Source organism: Anguilla rostrata, chromosome 9 (assembly GCF_018555375.3).
Source record: "Anguilla rostrata isolate EN2019 chromosome 9, ASM1855537v3, whole genome shotgun sequence".
NCBI classification, from domain to species: domain Eukaryota; kingdom Metazoa; phylum Chordata; class Actinopteri; order Anguilliformes; family Anguillidae; genus Anguilla; species Anguilla rostrata.
The window spans coordinates 41,750,955-41,767,458 of NC_057941.1; the positions used below are offsets into that span (position 1 = coordinate 41,750,955).

At 48.1% G+C, this 16,504-nt stretch overlaps 1 protein-coding gene across 6 annotated transcripts in view; it reads left to right on the plus strand.

Annotated features, from left to right (window-relative positions):
• camkk1a (calcium/calmodulin-dependent protein kinase kinase 1, alpha a) overlaps nt 1–16,504 on the plus strand; it is a 78,163-nt gene that overhangs the window by 55,073 nt on the left and 6,586 nt on the right. For 4 of the 6 annotated variants that reach the window (XM_064352208.1, XM_064352207.1, XM_064352210.1 and 1 more), the window contains 6 exons: nt 4,171–4,224; nt 4,396–4,469; nt 5,288–5,375; nt 6,986–7,114; nt 8,235–8,338; nt 11,487–11,534. In XM_064352208.1, coding sequence (XP_064208278.1) covers nt 4,171–4,224; nt 4,396–4,469; nt 5,288–5,375; nt 6,986–7,114; nt 8,235–8,338; nt 11,487–11,534 — 497 coding nt within the window. Of the gene's footprint in view, nt 1–4,170; nt 4,225–4,395; nt 4,470–5,287; nt 5,376–6,985; nt 7,115–8,234; nt 8,349–11,486; nt 11,535–16,504 lie in introns of all 6 variants that reach the window. The other 2 variants (XM_064352213.1, XM_064352212.1) reach the window with 2 other exon arrangements.

Genomic DNA, 16,504 nt, shown 5'->3' on the forward strand with positions numbered 1-16,504 from the left:
ACGTCTCCGGCATCTCAGTGCGATGGGTCGATTTTCATGCGGGCCGGACCGCAGCCGGGAGCTGAAGATTCGCGGTCCGATCAGAGGGGCCATTTCTTGGCTAGAAATAGCTCTACAAAATAAGTATTGTATCTTACTGAACCTGTGTTTAGTAGTTGTCTATGACCATGAAATGCACTTCTTGTACATCGCTTTGGATAAAAGCGTCTGCCAGATAAATGTAATGTAATGTAATGTAATGGGCGTTCGGCGTGCCCAACGCGCCACGCGCTAACGCTGGATTAAACCTCGCTGTCTGCAGAAGATACCGCTCTAGGCTGGAACACGGGGTGGGGGGGGCAGGATAAGGGGGATCACCAAAAGGAGAGACGGGGTAGCATCATGAAATTAAAATGAGCCGGGAGAGCAGCGTCTGCCCGCACGCCAAACAAAGCGACCGCCAAGGCGCCGCCAATTACTCAAAAAGCCATTAAGCAAAGGCGGAGATAAGAAGCAGAATTTCAAACCTCTCTCGGACCAGCTCTCCTGGACTTCGGCTGTTCTGCTCCCAGCTAGACGGTTATTTGAAGCAGCAGATGCAGAAAAATATTTTCTTATTAAGACAGTGCTTCTCCAATATTGATTTTTTTTTTTTTTGGACCTGCATTGTCCAGTGCTGTGGCTTTACTGAGAAGCAGTGCAAAGAAAAAAACAACATATTTAGGTGGAAAGAATGAAATATCTGTGTCACAAAAATATTGATTCAATGTCTTCCCTTAGGTAGTTCTGCAATAATGCAGTCTGTCAGCATTATAGATCAGAACCAAGCTTTCACATGATTCAACAGTGTCAAGTCAAGTCAAATCAAAGTTTATTTATATAGCACATTTACAACAACCACAGTTGACAAAAGTTCTTGAACAAACTTAAAATCAGACATAAAATAATAATTTTTTAAAAGTGCATACAGTTCCCTCCAAAATTATTCACATATTTATTAATTATTTAATCGATGATCGATTATTTGCCCTGAGGAATTTGACTGATGAAATTGGATGATCAAATTGAACAATTTGGGGTCTGAACTGTAAAGGGTGTTTTGCTGAAATTAGGTTATTATTAAATTTCCACACAAGGTGGCACACTGGGACCATCCATGTGATCATGTGACGTGTTTTTGTCAGTCACATGGAGCCTCAAGGCCTTACTGCTGATTGACTTATGGTCACCCAGTACATAAACGTTTTTCTCCGGAAGCATTTCACATTGCCTCTGAAGTGTGGTTGTTTGCTACCGCATCAGATATTATTATAATTAAAGAGAAAAAGGGTAATAAAAAAAGTTGCATTCAATAATCAACAATATTCACAATATTTTTAAATTAGAATTCTCCCAAGTCAGCATATAGTTTTACAATGTTGTTGTATAGCTTAATTTTTTTGAATTTATTCACATACTGTTGTTGGACCTTTCCTCTGTGCACGTTATTTAGTGGGCTCTGGCAGTGTGGTGTAGAAATAAGACGGAGAGGGAGAGGGAGGAACTGGGAGGCATTTGTGTGTGAGAGTGTGGGTGTGTGTGTGCGTGCGGCCTAGCGAACCTCACACCACTCGCTCTAGAATATAGCGGAAGCCACTAGAGTGTCACTACTGGCTTTGTAAGTTGGTTTATTGCCTGATCTAGTCTCTCTACGTGGTAGTTCACAAACATTTGAGTAATAGCCAAAGCTTACACTCCCGAAATATCTCAAAATCCTTAATATTTAATGTCACCGTAATGTGAGCGGATTGTTTTCTCCTCTAACCTTAAAAAGATTTTGTATTGTAGATTGACCTGAACCAATAATATATTAAAGGGAAGAAATAAATAGTCCTTGGAGTCTCTCTTGACAATTAATGAAGTATGCACGGGCCAGGAGCAGAGGGAATGTACCCCTTTAAATAAAATGTGGGCCTTTCTTTAAGTTTACTTATTTGTAAGTTATCTGAATCTTGCATCTGTGTCAGGCATTCTGCATTTCATCCCTGGTCTTTTTATGGAATATTCTGTTGTCTGTTGCTTTTTTAACTTTTGTCTTTGCTCAAACTTTGGATTATCTTATGGAGTGATATGCTGTGGTTTGGTATGAAGTTGCAATTAGAACAGCTGGATTCAGAAAATGCCATTCTAAACACGTTTTACTGAATCCTCAGTTCGCTGACACTGTGTAGCATATTCCGAATGCCACAGAATACATCTAGCTAGCACTACGAGTCTTCTGTTTCCAATTGCAAGTATGTATATTTTAAATATAATTTTGACTTTCGCTAGCTAGAATGACAGACTGTAAATGTAGTTTTTATTTGGGTTATTTGTGTCCCTGTGGGTTTATGTCATTGAAATTTTGTTGATAAGACCACAATGGTAGGTAAGAAACGTTGTGTTCCTGAACTATGATTTCAGTAACGGTATGCTTACTCTCAGCGGTTGTTGCCCACGCTGTGGAGAATTGCGCTCCCACTGGTGATGTCACGTCTGGCCGAACCCGGCCGAATGGTTTTGCGCTGCAAAGCCCTCACTAATACTTTTGCTGTAAAAATCGATCTTGTTGTTGTTGCGGCTCGTAGTGCAGTATATTAAAAAAAAAAAGCGAACGGAGACTGTTCAGCACAGACCATCGGGCAGCTGTCTCTCAGTGTGTACTGTATACTCTATCTGTCTGCTTTCCCTCATTCAGACTGGATGGCAGACTGTCCATGTCTCTTAAAAAAATTAAAAATGGAGCATCGCGTTAGTTCTGGCAGGCCACGAGAGTCAAGCCACTCCGGCTGAATCAGCCGATGGTCAGCTGAGTGATGTTCGCCTATCACAGTACATTCACATAACAGGGCGGTCTACATAAACAGCCCCCCTCTACTCATTCGGCTGCTCCTCCTGCATGCAAGCCTGCTGCACGTTGCTTTTTAAATCCCCTCCACCACCCCAGCTCCATCGCTATATGTTAGGAATTTGCATTGTTCCATCTCTATGTGTTAAAAAATTTTTTTTGCATTGCTGCTGGATCTGTTCTGTGTGTACCCCTCTAGGGGGGTTTGGCTGCTGGCCTCCCGGCCTTATCCACGCGGGCTGAGTGGTTGGCGGGAGAGCTCCCTGAACAGAGCCATACCGCCAAACTGAACTGTATTGCCTTCATTGTTAATAAAGATCTTACTTTGACGACAGTGGTCCTGACAGAACAAATTTTTTGTAATCGAAGCTTTTTTAAATTTTGTTTTGCTGACACGGATCGCGCGGAGGGGGGGTCCTGAACGCAGCCAGGAGCGGAGGGCCGTCCATAAACACATTTTCCAGCATCATGTCTTCATTCACACTTAACGAGACCCGGCAGGAGGAGGAAGGCCCGGCTGTGCACGCCGCGCTCTCTTCCTCCCCGTTCTCCGCCGCGACCTCCTCCGCCTCGTTCCTCCGCTCCAGGTCGCCCGCTTGCCGTTCGGTCGTGCCGCGCCCTTATTTTTTATTACACGGTCGACCGGGGTCCTCGTCCTCAAAAACGGGTCCTCGTCCTCGAAGACAGGACCTCGTTCCCAAAGCCGCGCCCACGCCGGAGGGCCGTAGGGCGGAGACGGCTCCGCGTCGCGCCACGGTGGCTCCCCGTCCGCCCGTCTGTCGAACCCCCGACCCCCCCACCCCACCCCGCCTCGAAGCTCGGAGACGCGGGGACCGTCAGAACCGGCTCCGGCGCACTCCATCAATCACGCCGTCAGCCGCGCTCCCTCCCTCCCTCCGGCTTCCCTGGCAGCCGCCGGCGCGCACCCACGTTCCTGGGCGTGTTCCCGGCCGAGCAGACCGCGGGGGAGAGGGAGCGAGGGCGTGCGCCGCGGCGCTCGAAACAGGCGGGCGCAGCTTGGGGGCCGCGCGGGCGCTACAGAAAAGCCCGTCTCTACAAAACGCTTTCGTCCTCCAGTCAGACTCCAAATCTCACTTTCTTCTCTCCAGGAGAAAGCTTGTTTTAAGTTCCTTTGTGCTTGACAGGTGAAATCGTCTTACCCCCATTGGCAAATCTTGAAATGAGCAACTGTCTCGCCTAATTTGGTCCTGTTTAGCAAAAAACAAATAAGGTTTTAAGATTTTTAATATGAGACTGAAATACTTGTGAAGATCGACTTGTGAAGAGTGCTCTCTACCTGACTGTCCCATGATTCTGTTTTGCAGGCCCTGGACGTATGGGCGATGGGAGTGACCCTTTACTGTTTCGTATTCGGGAAGGCAAGTCAGCCATTTTAAAATCTTTTTTTATTTACCTTATTTGTTTAGCGAGGGGGTTGTTTTCCCTCAGGTTTAGTTACGGTGTATTTAATGTGCTGATGCGCTCGCTGCGAGAGCGCTTCCCGTTTCGAAGCCTGTCTGAAGTGACCGCTTTCCCCTTCTCCCCGGCAGTGCCCTTTCATAGACGAGTACATCCTCGCCCTGCACAACAAGATCAGGAGCAGGCCCGTGGAGTTCCCGGAAACGTGAGCGCTTTTCATCGCCTTACCCGCCGCCGCCCCCCCCCCCCCCCGCGGAAATCCCGCCGCTCGGCGCTGAGAAGGAAGCGATGCCGCACGCCTCGGAGCCCTTCCTCCTCCTCCTCCTCCTCATCCTCCTCCTCCTCCTCATCTTCTCTCCGGGGTGTCTGTGATAGCCGAGAGCCTCGATATATCCCCTGAACACAAAAATATTTTTTTTAAAAACCAAAGACAAAAATAAAAAAAGAATTTGAAGAATCAAAGGTGGACACGCAGCGTAGCCAGAAGGCGGATTTAATTGGATGAGAAGCTGGCTGCGCCAGATGCTCGGGTTAGAAGTGTGAGAAAAGATGAGAAAGAAAATGAACGGCAGTCGAAGTATTTGTTTGTGCGGGTTTTATCTCTTAAGGAAGGTGTTTCCTTGCGTGATTAAAAAAGGTTCAAGGCAACACATGTTATGAAATTAACTGGGAACATTTTGTGAATGGTCCTGCATAAGAATTATCTGAGGTGTTAGCAGTTGTAGCATTCACTCTGATATAGTAGTAATAATTGTATTCACACTCAATGACTCTCTGTCACCATCCATGTCATGAGTGGCACCATCACATTCACATTTGGTATGTCATGCTGTCATAGCACGGATGTTATAATACCGCAGCCTATGACAAGGGTTTATTAATACTAATGTAGCTAATGAAGGCGTTAGGTAGAACCCTTTTAACACTGTTGAGAATGACCAGCGGTTCTCTGAAGATCCGTTAGCCTGCGGGAAGCGTTGGGTGCGCAGAGCAGTCCTTACTCTGCTTTTTTTGGCGTTGCAGGCCGCCGATCAGCGAGGACCTGAAAGCGCTCATCCTGAGAATGCTGGACAAGAACCCTGACGACAGGATCACCATTCCCGAGATCAAGGTGAACAGAGAGCAGGCAGCACAGGGGCATTCTGGGTACTCGCGAGAAGCGCCGCTCCATCTTTTTAACCGCTTAAGAGCACGTCGAAGCTGAGCGGCTTTGAATAATTGCTAGGCGGTACGCGTTTATTTTGACAGAATTTTGTTTGAAAATTCCCATTTGTTAGGTTGTTAGGGAGATATTCTATTGCAGTGCAAGTGAATATTCCTACCACGGCCGGCTTCACCTCACCAGAACCCAGAGGAGGCAGTAAATATGCAGGTGGCAGTTAACCAGGTGCGGGTTTACATTGCACAGCAGTGACGGCTTGGCTTCCAGACCCACCTGGCTGTCTGCGATTGGCTGATACATGCCCTGAATAGGAGAAGGGGGAGGGGCCTGGGGGGAGAGCCCCAGCAGACCGCAGGTCGAAACGGTTGCTGGATTCTGTGTTTGTTTTTAGGCGCTGCACTGTGGCTGGTTAGCCGCCTAATTTGGATGGCGGAACACAGGGCCGGCCCTAGGATTTTGGTGGCCCTAAGCGAGTCTGTCGAGTGGGGGGGAAATGATGAAATCCTTCCTAAATTACATTGTTATGAACTGTTCTGTTGCCGCTCCATTTTCAATTTATACCGCTAGTTCCGCGATAGTTCCGATGAATAACGTAAATATGAAAATAACGTTATTCACCTTAGATAAACATTGGATCGCGTGGCCCCCCCTAGCGGTTGTGGCCGGCCATGGCGGAACGGGCTTGTCCCTCGACGTGGCTCCGGGCTGTTGATTCAGGTAGAAGTTCGGCCCGGGCGGGGCGAGACCCTTGCGTGAAAATTCGAAGCTGGCTGCCGCAGACTGGCCCTTTCCACCCCAGATAGACTTCTTCCAGAAGCCGGGGTTTAGTTTCGGTCGTTGCTCTGACTGGGAGGGGCCCGTTTTGTGGCTGCGCAGCGGAGCGGTGCGGAGCGCGGGGGGGGGGCGGGAAACGGGAGCGTTAATTAGAGCCGGACCTCGCGTGCCCTCCATCTCGCGGAGTGGAGATCTGTTTCGGGCTGCCGAGGGAGGATGGTAAACAGGCTGGGGAGTGATGGATGCCATGCCAGGCTGCTCCTGGCCTCGGGCCAGCCCCTTCTCTCTCCACCAACAGCAGATGCCTCATTTCTGCAGTGTGTGCGTGCGCGTATGTGTGTGTGTGTGCCTGTATGTGAGGGTGTTGGTGTATGTATTGGGTTTCCGTGTGTTTGTGTGGGTGTGTGTATTGTGTTTGTGTGGGTGTGTGTATTGTGTTTGCGTGGGTGTGTGTATTGTGTTTTCGTAGGTGTGTGTGTTGTGTTTTTGTGGATGGGTGCAATGTGTTTGTGTGTGTGTATGTGTATTGTGTTTTTGCGTGGGTGTGTGTAATGTGTTTGGATGTGTATTGTGTTTATTTTGGTTTGTGTATCGTTTGTGTGGGTGCGTGCATTGTGTTTGTGTGAGTGTGTATTGTATTACGTGGGTGTGTGTATTGCATTTATTTTGGTGTGTGTATTGTTTGTGTGGGTGTGTATTGTCTGTGTAGGTGTGTGTATTGTGATTGTGTGTGTGTGTGTGAGTATGCATCTCACCAGTGCGAATCTGCTCTCCGTCCCAAATAGCTGCACCCTTGGGTGACCCAGAACGGCGCTGACCCGCTGCCCCTGGAGGAGGAGCACTGCACCGTGGTGGAGGTGACGGAGGAGGAGGTGCAGAACTCGGTCAAGTTCGTGCCCAGCCTCTCTGCCGTGGTGAGTCCGCACCCCGGCCCTCGGCCCTTTCAGAACCCTCAGAACCGGACCCGAGCCAGACCCGCCGCCGGCGGGACACCCGGAACACAGCGGCGGGGTGGGCCCAAGGGGGTCGCGCACCCCCCCACTGCAGCTCCTGGCCCCGTCGCTGCGCTGGGAAACCTGAACGCAGACCCAAACACAACCCTTTATGAGCTCGGAAACCCCCCGCAGTCCGCTTCGGGGGCCCTCGGCTGTACCGTAACTGTAGGAAGCCAACGGTCGCTTCTCAGCATGCATATGTCAACCGGATATCAGTCTCGTGACGAACGGGGCTGATGTCATGTGGATCCCCTTTAGCTGCAATGAGGGCTTCACACCTCCTTGGCGTGCCTTCTGATGAGGCCCAATGGCCTTCCTGTTTGCAGCAGTCCCCAGGTTTTCACTCACGCATCGCAGTTGCAGGTTGGTCAGTGAGATATATGGGCGGTGTCTGCGATGGCTGGCTCCTCCCCTACTTTCCGTCCTTCGCCAACCACTCCTCACCCTGTCAGTGCAGTCACGCGTGCTGTGATCTGGTCGTCTCCTAACAAAATCGTCCGACTGTGGGAACAGCTTCAAAGCAAGTGTGCTAGAACTAAACTCATGAACCAGCATAGCGCGCTCTTAATTACTGATGTACTTTATAACCGATGTTGCACGACTTCTGCTATTAAGTTTGATTAATTTACCCCGTCTGTCACGCTTAGCATGCCTTTAAACGTAATTGAGTTGGAGTCTATTTTTGTTTCTGTACTAGCGTTCGCCTAACTGCTTGCTGCGTGTGCTGTTCTGTTGTTCTGTAAGGGCGACATAGCTCGGGAGGTAAGAGGCAGTTGGCTGGCTGGTACCTTGCATGGCAGCCTTTCACCGTTGGCGTGTGAGTGTGAATGGGTGAATGAGAGGCATCGATTGTAAAGCGCTGCGGATACAAGCGCTATATAAACGCAGTCCGTTTGGATTTTTTTCTGGGTGGGATGGTCTTGCTGGGTGAACGGGCGTAGAGGCCAGAACGTTCGGCCGCGTCGAGCGACCCTTTTTTTGACCGCCGCGCGTTTCGGGTCGGCGGCGGTCCTGCCGCTCGGCCCCCTGTCTCCCTCAGATCCTGGTCAAGGCCATGCTGAGGAAGCGATCCTTCAGCAACCCCTTCGAGTGCCCCAGCAGGAGGGAGGAGAGGTCCATGTCCGCCCCCGGGAACCTGCTCATGTAAGCATCGGTAAAAAAAAAACCACGCCGGCGGGGGGGGGGGGGGGGCCTCCTCCTCCCCCCCGCCCACACCCGCGCACGCGCCACCGCCACTCCGTCCAAGTAGCAGTGCCGAGGTCGTGCTTTATTTAAAACCTCGTACATAATGCCTAGGAAATCATTAACACATGTTTTCATACCATTTAATGGTGAGTAGGTAGTTGGCTTACAGGATGAAAGCGTCTAAATGAATAGCATTGCTTTATTTTGTAAATATTTGTCGTAATTCAGATGTACAAAATTGAGACTCCGAACAGATTTCTTTATTTATTATTTATCTTGCTTCCTAAATTATGGATTTTTGTAATGCCTCCGCGGCTATTAATTCTTTAACACAATACTGCATGCGATAATTATTAATAGTCTTACACACCTTTGACCGAGGATTTTTTGCAGTTGTAAGGTATGGCACAGGAGCACTGTTTATCTTCTTTAAAAAAGATGTGGAATGTATGCAAATGTGTTTCTCCTGTGGTCATTTTGACGCTGCCTGCATAATTATACCCTGCAGCGTTCGTGATGTTAGGTGTCCTTTGTCAAAAACATTGAGCGCTAAATTCAGCTAACTTCTAGCGCTGCATTTTGTGGTTTGAAAACCTCCGACGGATACGATGAGTCAGACTTCCTGTTTATCTCAGTAAGCCTCTATCTAAGCTTGTGTGGTCAGCACACGTTCTGTGTACAAAGGAGAGGGGTGGACGGCTGTATGCTACACACACTAATTGGGAGGGGGGGCGGGGGGTCAGGTGGGAAATAAACAGCATTACCCATCAGTATTGGGGAAGAGGGTGCAGGGTTTGGGGAAAGTGCCACATTTGGACGCGCTGAAGGGTCGGGGTTCGGTTTTGGGGTTTGTGGAGGTTTTCCTCGGAGCCGCCCTTGAGAAGTGCCTTTCGTGTCTCTGTCCTCTGTCCCGGCCCGCTCCAGTGGTGTCCACCCGTCCCCCCCCCCCCGCACCGCAAGGAGACGGGAGGAGCGGCGATGTAATCACTGAGCGCCGAACTAATATCTCAGCCTAATCCGCATGGAGCTACATGAGCGCAGAACACCCCCCCTCCCCCCCCCCCCCCCCACCAACCTCTGTCCTCCTTTTCCCTGACTCGCTTTTCTGAGCGCTGTGGGTGGTTTCCTTTCAGCGCCGACAAACAAGCGCCTGTCTTTATTTCCCCTGGATTAGACACCCAGACCGAACCCGGCCGCTCAGAGAGATTACGGAGTGAGTCACTTCAGGCGCGCGAGAGCTCTTTCTGCGAGCGGTTATCGGCGCCCGGAGACGGTTCGCCGCCTGCTTTGAATCGCCGGACGACGCGGACGGCGGCGGCCGTCTTTTTTTCCCCGCACTAAACCGACCGGCGCGTCCTCCGTGACTCGGAACGGCTTTTTTCGCCGAGCTCTCCCCGCGTGGACGCGCGTCCCGAATCGCGGGGAGCCCCCGAATCGCGGCCCCCGGTGGCTGCAAATCCCCCACCAGGCTGCGGGGGGGGCGCAACGCCGCCCCCTGCTGGAGGAAGCTCTCACACCTGCAGGGGCGGAGGCTGCCCTCTCCCAAGGTGACTCACAGCCCAGCCCTTTAAGCCGCTCGGTGTGGCGGCGCCTGTGCGCACCGCTCATTTCCATAAAGTTTAGCATTTAATCCTGAGCTAGCGGCCTTTCTCCCGCCGACCCTGGGGGTTCGGCCTTCAAAGTCACGTGCCGCATTTCTGAATGACGGAATCTGCAGTGAATCTGCCGTCAAACTAATGAAATGCATTCAGGTTATCTGAACCTCTTTGTGTAATTGCCGAAGAGTGACTCACGCATAAAAACCAGGAGCCGCGCGGCTATTCGTGCAGCCCGACAGAGCTCTCTGCTGTGATCGCACAGCTGCGCTGCGGCGCTCAAACTGCTCTGTTTGCATTCCTCTGTGCGCACAGGCGGACTCTTCTGATGAGACATTTTTGACATGCAGAATTTGTTTAAAAATACCCAGGGTGATTTTTTTTGGTTTCGGTCAGGAGCGTGAGAACAAGTACAGTACAGCCCTCAGGACACTAAACTTTTTCGCTTTCAAATTTTCAGTTACTTATAATGTTTTTTTTTTTTTTTTGTTTAAATCATGGAACAATCTGTTCTCGCCTCTTGCGTCCCTCCCAGCAGCGCATGCAGTATTTTAATTAACGTGTCGTAACGCAGTAATGTCGTCGATGAAGGCGTGCTGCTTGTCTCCGCTGCTGCCCCTGGGGCCTCTCACAGAATCTTCTTTTTTTTTTTTAAACTATTTGATGTTTAACTTCCTAACTATGACACAGCCATTTTGTTTTACAAACACAGCAGGTCCAAGAAGTCAGTAGCCAAATCAGAAATGTCAGGCAGATGTTGTAAGGCAGTTAGGGCTGCTTCCTAAGGTAATGGCCTCTTGTACAGTACATGGGCTTGTGGATAGATATTCAAAGTTTGGCTTGGTCTTTGATTGAATTGCCCCACCATATTATGAGCAACAGCTGCTTTGCCTGAGTGTAGATTTAAAAAAAATAATAATAATACCCTTGTAATTGCAAATTCATAAAAGGACTGACTGACTTAGCAATGATTTTGAAAGGGACACCTTTAGATACATAATTGGTTACCCCAGCAATATCTGTTGGGAAACTTAGTTTGTGGTCAGCTGTGTTGATTTGGAGAACTAGGTTTCGTCATATCGTCCCTCTTCCGAACAGGAGCGCAGAAGCATCTCCGTCCGTTTACAGTGTGCGAACGTGGTAGCAGGTGACATTTCAGTCACGGTCGAAAGGGCATGTTGTTTTATCACTGAATGTTGTCAGAGCACCTGTCCAGGGTGTATTCCTGCCTCTCGCCCAGTGCGTTCTGGGATAGGCCCCCTCACACGACCCTGACCAGAAATAAGCGGGTTAGAGACCGGATGGACGGACGTCGTGAGGGCGGGAGTCAGACGTGGGAGCGGCGTGCGGCGATGTCGCATCGGGCCAAAGCTCACTCCCCGCCCCCCCTCCGCCCCACCTCTTCACCCCACCGCCGCCACCCCCACCCCCCCCCCCCCTCCCCGGGGACGAGCCGCCTGACCTGTGCCCGTCTGTTTACACTCTGCTTTTCCTTCGCTTGTCTGCTGCAGGGACACGTGGCTGTTCCGCTCCTCTCTAAAACATCACCCCTCATTAAGGTAACTGTGTGCCGTGCCAGTGCAGTGTCAAGCCCATGTCGTCCTTGGCTTGAGGGAAGGGGGGGGGGGGGGGGTTTGGGGGTTGTGCTGTGTTTCCCCTGCTGTGCTCCCTGTGCTTGTACGTCTCCTCCTGTGCTAATGGCTGTTGCTGTGGTTGAGTCTGATTGTCTGTGCCATATATAACTCTTTTTGTCTATTTCCCCCCTCCCCCCCACCGACCCTGGTAACCGTGGAGCATCGGAGCGCTCTTATACACAGCCGCGGTCACCTCCTGTCCCCATTCACACACACACAAAATTTTATCACGGTTGCCCGAAGAGCATCCTTGCGGTTGTGGTGTGAAGGAGCAGGTCAATGTCTGGTCTGGTAGTATTGCCTCTGGTAGTATTGTCTCTGAGTCTACTTTTTAGCTCCAGTTTTAATTCTGTCGTCAAAGAGACTGGAGTCTACGGTCCTGGTCAGATTCCGAATGTAACGTCCAGTATGTAACACAATGATTCAGCATCAGCAGTGTATGCAATGTACCGCAGTGCACTGGCCCAGTGGGTGGACTGTGGATTAAGAGAAGCAGCGCCTGGTCGCACGTGCTTCAGTGGTAAAGGTGTGCTTGTCTGTGCTCTCTTGAATTAATTGGCTGTCGCGGCCGGTGGTATGATGGACCTAAGAATGTGATTGGTTATTCTAAATTGGGGAGGGGGGGTGGCAAAGAAAAGCATTTTTCAAAATTGATTCAAGAAGGAAAAGTGTGTAATCAGAGAGCTGCATAATGTTTGGAACAAAGACTTTTTTTCTTGATTTCGGCTCTGTACTTCAGTTTTAGATTTTCAATCAGAAAATTCACTTGTGGTTGAAGTGCACATTCCCTCTCATGTAACGGTATTTTCATACACTTTGGTTTCACCATGTAGAAATTACCCCTCTTTTTCTATGTAGTGCCCCCATTTCAGGGCATATATGTAATGTTTGGGACATACTAATGTTATGTAAATGAAAGTAGTCATTTGTGGTACTTTGTTGCATTATCCTTTGCATTCAATGTCTGCTTGAAGTCTGTGACCCATAGGCATCATAAGGTGCTGAGTGTCTCTTCTCTAACCATCTTTAGCTCCTGCTTGTTCCAGGGGCTAGTTGCCTTAAGTTTTCTCTTCAGCATATGAAACGTGTGTTCAATTAGATTCAGATCAGGTAAATAACTTGGACAGTCAAGCATTTTCCAGTTTTTTGGCTTTGGAACACTCCTTTTTTGCTTTAGCAAATTAGCTGTGTGATTGGGATCTTTAGCCCCTCTTCCACTGCAGGGCCGAACGGTTCTGAGCACGGAGAGGAACGGTTCCAATGGTGTTTCCACCTGGAAACGGTTTGGCGCGGAACGATTACAAACCGTGCCCAGCAGGATATTTTCGGCACGGTTAGACAACCGTGCTCAGTGCAGCAGAACCGTTCGGGTGGGCAGGCTTAATTACGTATTCACTGATTGGTTTCACATTGCGTCAGTTTTGTGACTCCGCATACGGTCTCTTCACGTCCTTTTCCGTAAGCTAGTTCAGTGGAGAAGCTAATATAAATTAAAATGCCAATCAAAAATCGTAACAAGATAAACCCGACAATAGCTTTAAGATATACAGCAGTGAAAACGCTGCTCACTGAATAATGAAATAAACGGGACAAAGTTTTAAAAAATGATAGCCTACCATGTCATTCTACAGTCAATATCTGGGACTAAATATCGAATAAATAGTCTACATAACCTTACCATTGGTTTTACGTGTAGAGATGTCCCTTTTTGAGACCGAGTGGTCATATATTGTTTTGGACAATCCGTTTATGAAATATATTTCGCGCATTTTTGATGCCTGGGTACATTAAAAATAGCTGTGCATAATACCACACGTATCGTTTACGGCGTTGTTGCCATTTTTAGTACAGTCTGGCTTGATTGACAATTAATTTATTCAGTAGGTGAGAGTATAAGCTTTCTAACGATGTATAACATGTCTAATTTTGCTTTTGGAATAGCGTTTTATAGGTCAGCATAACCGAAAATTTTCTTATCATCGCATTCACTTACGCATTAAGACACTGCACCTAATGCTGGCCCCACACTAGAGGATAATTGGGCCGATTTTAATAATAGACCTATCTGACATCGTTTTCTGGAGCAAAACAGAAGCGGATTGAACTCGTTGATTTACTGTCTCTGTCTGAACACAGATACAATTTCATCATTGCTATGTAAGTATTACTGCTCAAAATATTTCAGTTATACACGTTATTTTTGGATTGAGAGTCTTTAAATAGGTTAGTGGTATTATATAATGTGGATATTTCACACTGTAAGCGTTAGTAGTTTTTTGAATGCATGCAACAGTGATGGTCAGTGGAGGATACCCTAAAAAGAAAAACCAAAAACGGACCAAAATACACAGAATCCTCGTCCGTTTCGTCAGCCAACGAAACATAACATAACAAAAACAAAACAGTACGGGGAGCGACGACAACAACTGGCGCATATTACATTCACAATGGGACTCCGTCGCTGATCCACTTGCTGTCCTCACTGAATACTTCCTAGTCCTGGTTTTAGCAGCCCGATGGTGGAAACAGAAACCGTAACCGTTCCCACGAGTACTGAGCAGCGCGGAACGGCACGGAGCGGCCCTGGTAACGGTTCGGCCCTACAGTGGAAAAGCGGCTATTGTCTTACTGTAGGATCAAGCAGCGTTCAATTTGAGGCGTTCGGTTGAACTTCAGCAGATAAGATGCTTGTGTACATTTCAGAATTTATTCTGCATGGCGAAACCAAAAAAATCCCCTTAAATAAAAGCTGAAAATGTGCAGAGTACAGAGCCAGTTCAATAAAAAAATATGTCTTTGTGCCAAACATTATGGAGCTGGCTGTGTGTGTGTACATCTATACATATGTAGTGCGTGTGGTGTATGTGTGTAAGACTCTTGGATATAAAACTAGGTTAGGGCGTACAAAGGGTTAAACTTTTCTTGTCAATGTCCCTGCATAATTCAGATAATTTATACAACCAGTTAAAATGGTGCACTCACCTTAATTGGTGTAATAATTTTATGGTACTTGACTACCTTTAGTCATTAGCATTTAGAATTTTTTGTTGATTTCTGACTGTGTGTGTTCTTGAGTGCGTTGTCACCTGTGGTTTTAACTTGCCATATTAAATATTGGATGCAAGAAGGAAATGGCCAACAGTTTGAGGAGCATCGCATTAAATTAAATTAGGATAAGAAAGTCACAGTTAACCTTTACGTTTTATTTTCACTTCTCCCCTCCTGTTCTAGTGTCACCTTAACTGTGCCTAGGTAATTCTTACAGTTTTTTCCCTGGCTGCTTGCATGACTAGATCTTTAATTCTCAGTGTTTTATGTGTGTGAATTGAACAAACGAAGAGAGTTTAATTGCTTCATGCCACTGAAGGACTGTGATAAGGTCACTAGCAAGGTTAAAAAGATTAAAACAGGCATTCTCATGAGCTGATTTGGGCGTCTTCCTCTCTCTTTTATAAAGCGCTCTTGGGGCCTGACTTACTAAGAACTTTAGCATATGCTAAACCTTTGAGCACACGCAAAACTAATAACACAATCAATTATTGGTTCAAAACAAAGACCGTGACCAATCATTGATCGTGTTATTGGTTTTGCATGTGTTGAAAGATAACGTAAAAGTAAATCAGGCCCTTATTCTCATGATCTCAATGCACTTCACAGTGTTGTTGGGAAAACCCATCCCAAACAGCTGGTTGCCACTAGAAAGCTACCCTGGAAAGGTCCAGCATAGATCATCTGGGTTTGGGGGAGGGCAATCTTAATTTCTCTTTTTTCAGATTTTTCTAAACGAATCTTAACTTCAGCAGTGAAACAAATTCACACAACTGCTAGACGTCCCTAGTCTCAACAAAATGTAAAAAAAGGGTTGCTTGAAGGATTTGACAAAATAAAACGTAATATATTTACGCGCTGACGGGAGATCCGGCTGTCTGCGCGACTTGGGCGGGGCTTCCAGACTCTCTGGGGTGACCGTCTAGCGGTGACCCAACCAGTGCTTCACCCTGCGTATAACATCCAACTGGAGGGGCATTGGGGTTTGTTTGGCTCAGAGGGAAGACCGCCCCCTACTAGCCTGCCAACACTTACTTTTCCTAGGAGGCGTCTGATCCAGCTATTGACCAAACACACAGCTGCTCACCGTATGCCCTTCTGTAGGAACAGGGTGTAAGGTGGTACGGCTGCTGTAGCAGTTTTCAGCGCGCTCATAATTTTACGCACGGACAAACAAATTGGAGTTTGAGGTGAATTCAGGCCTGTTTCAGGAAACATTGTTTTACCCAGGCAAGGCATTTGGCTACTGCACCAAGCACGCCTCAACTAAAATGGCCCTTGTAAGTCAGATCTATCGATGGTCTGACTTACACCCACTTTCCTGTGGTTATATTTTCTCACAGAATGAGCACAGCCACCATTGGACGCACATAAATTCTCATTCAGGCCAGTAGTGCACACTCCAGGTGGGAGAATTAGTGTCATTTCTTCAAGGTTGTTCAGGAGATCAAAATTATTAATAACTGCTCAGTCTCGGCTTGGCCCAGATCACTGTAATGCAGAGGACGCTGTAGCCACCTACCCTGCTCTTCCCCTGTGTCGATACCAGAAATTCAGTTAGTAAATTCATAAGGAAGCCTTGGGAAGCGCAGTGTTTTCTACCCTGAAGCAGTGAAGGCACACAGGTTCTGATTAGCAAAGGCTCAGCGCAGGTACTGATCAGCAAAGGCTCAGTACAGGTTCTGATGAGCACAGGCTCAGTACAGGTTCTTATCAGCAAAGGCTCTGCACAGGTTCTTATCAGCGAAGGCTCAGCACAGGTTGTGATTAGCAAAGGCTCAGCACAGGTTGTTATCAGCAAAGGCTCTGCACAGGTTCTTATCAGCGAAGGCTCAGCACAGGTTGTG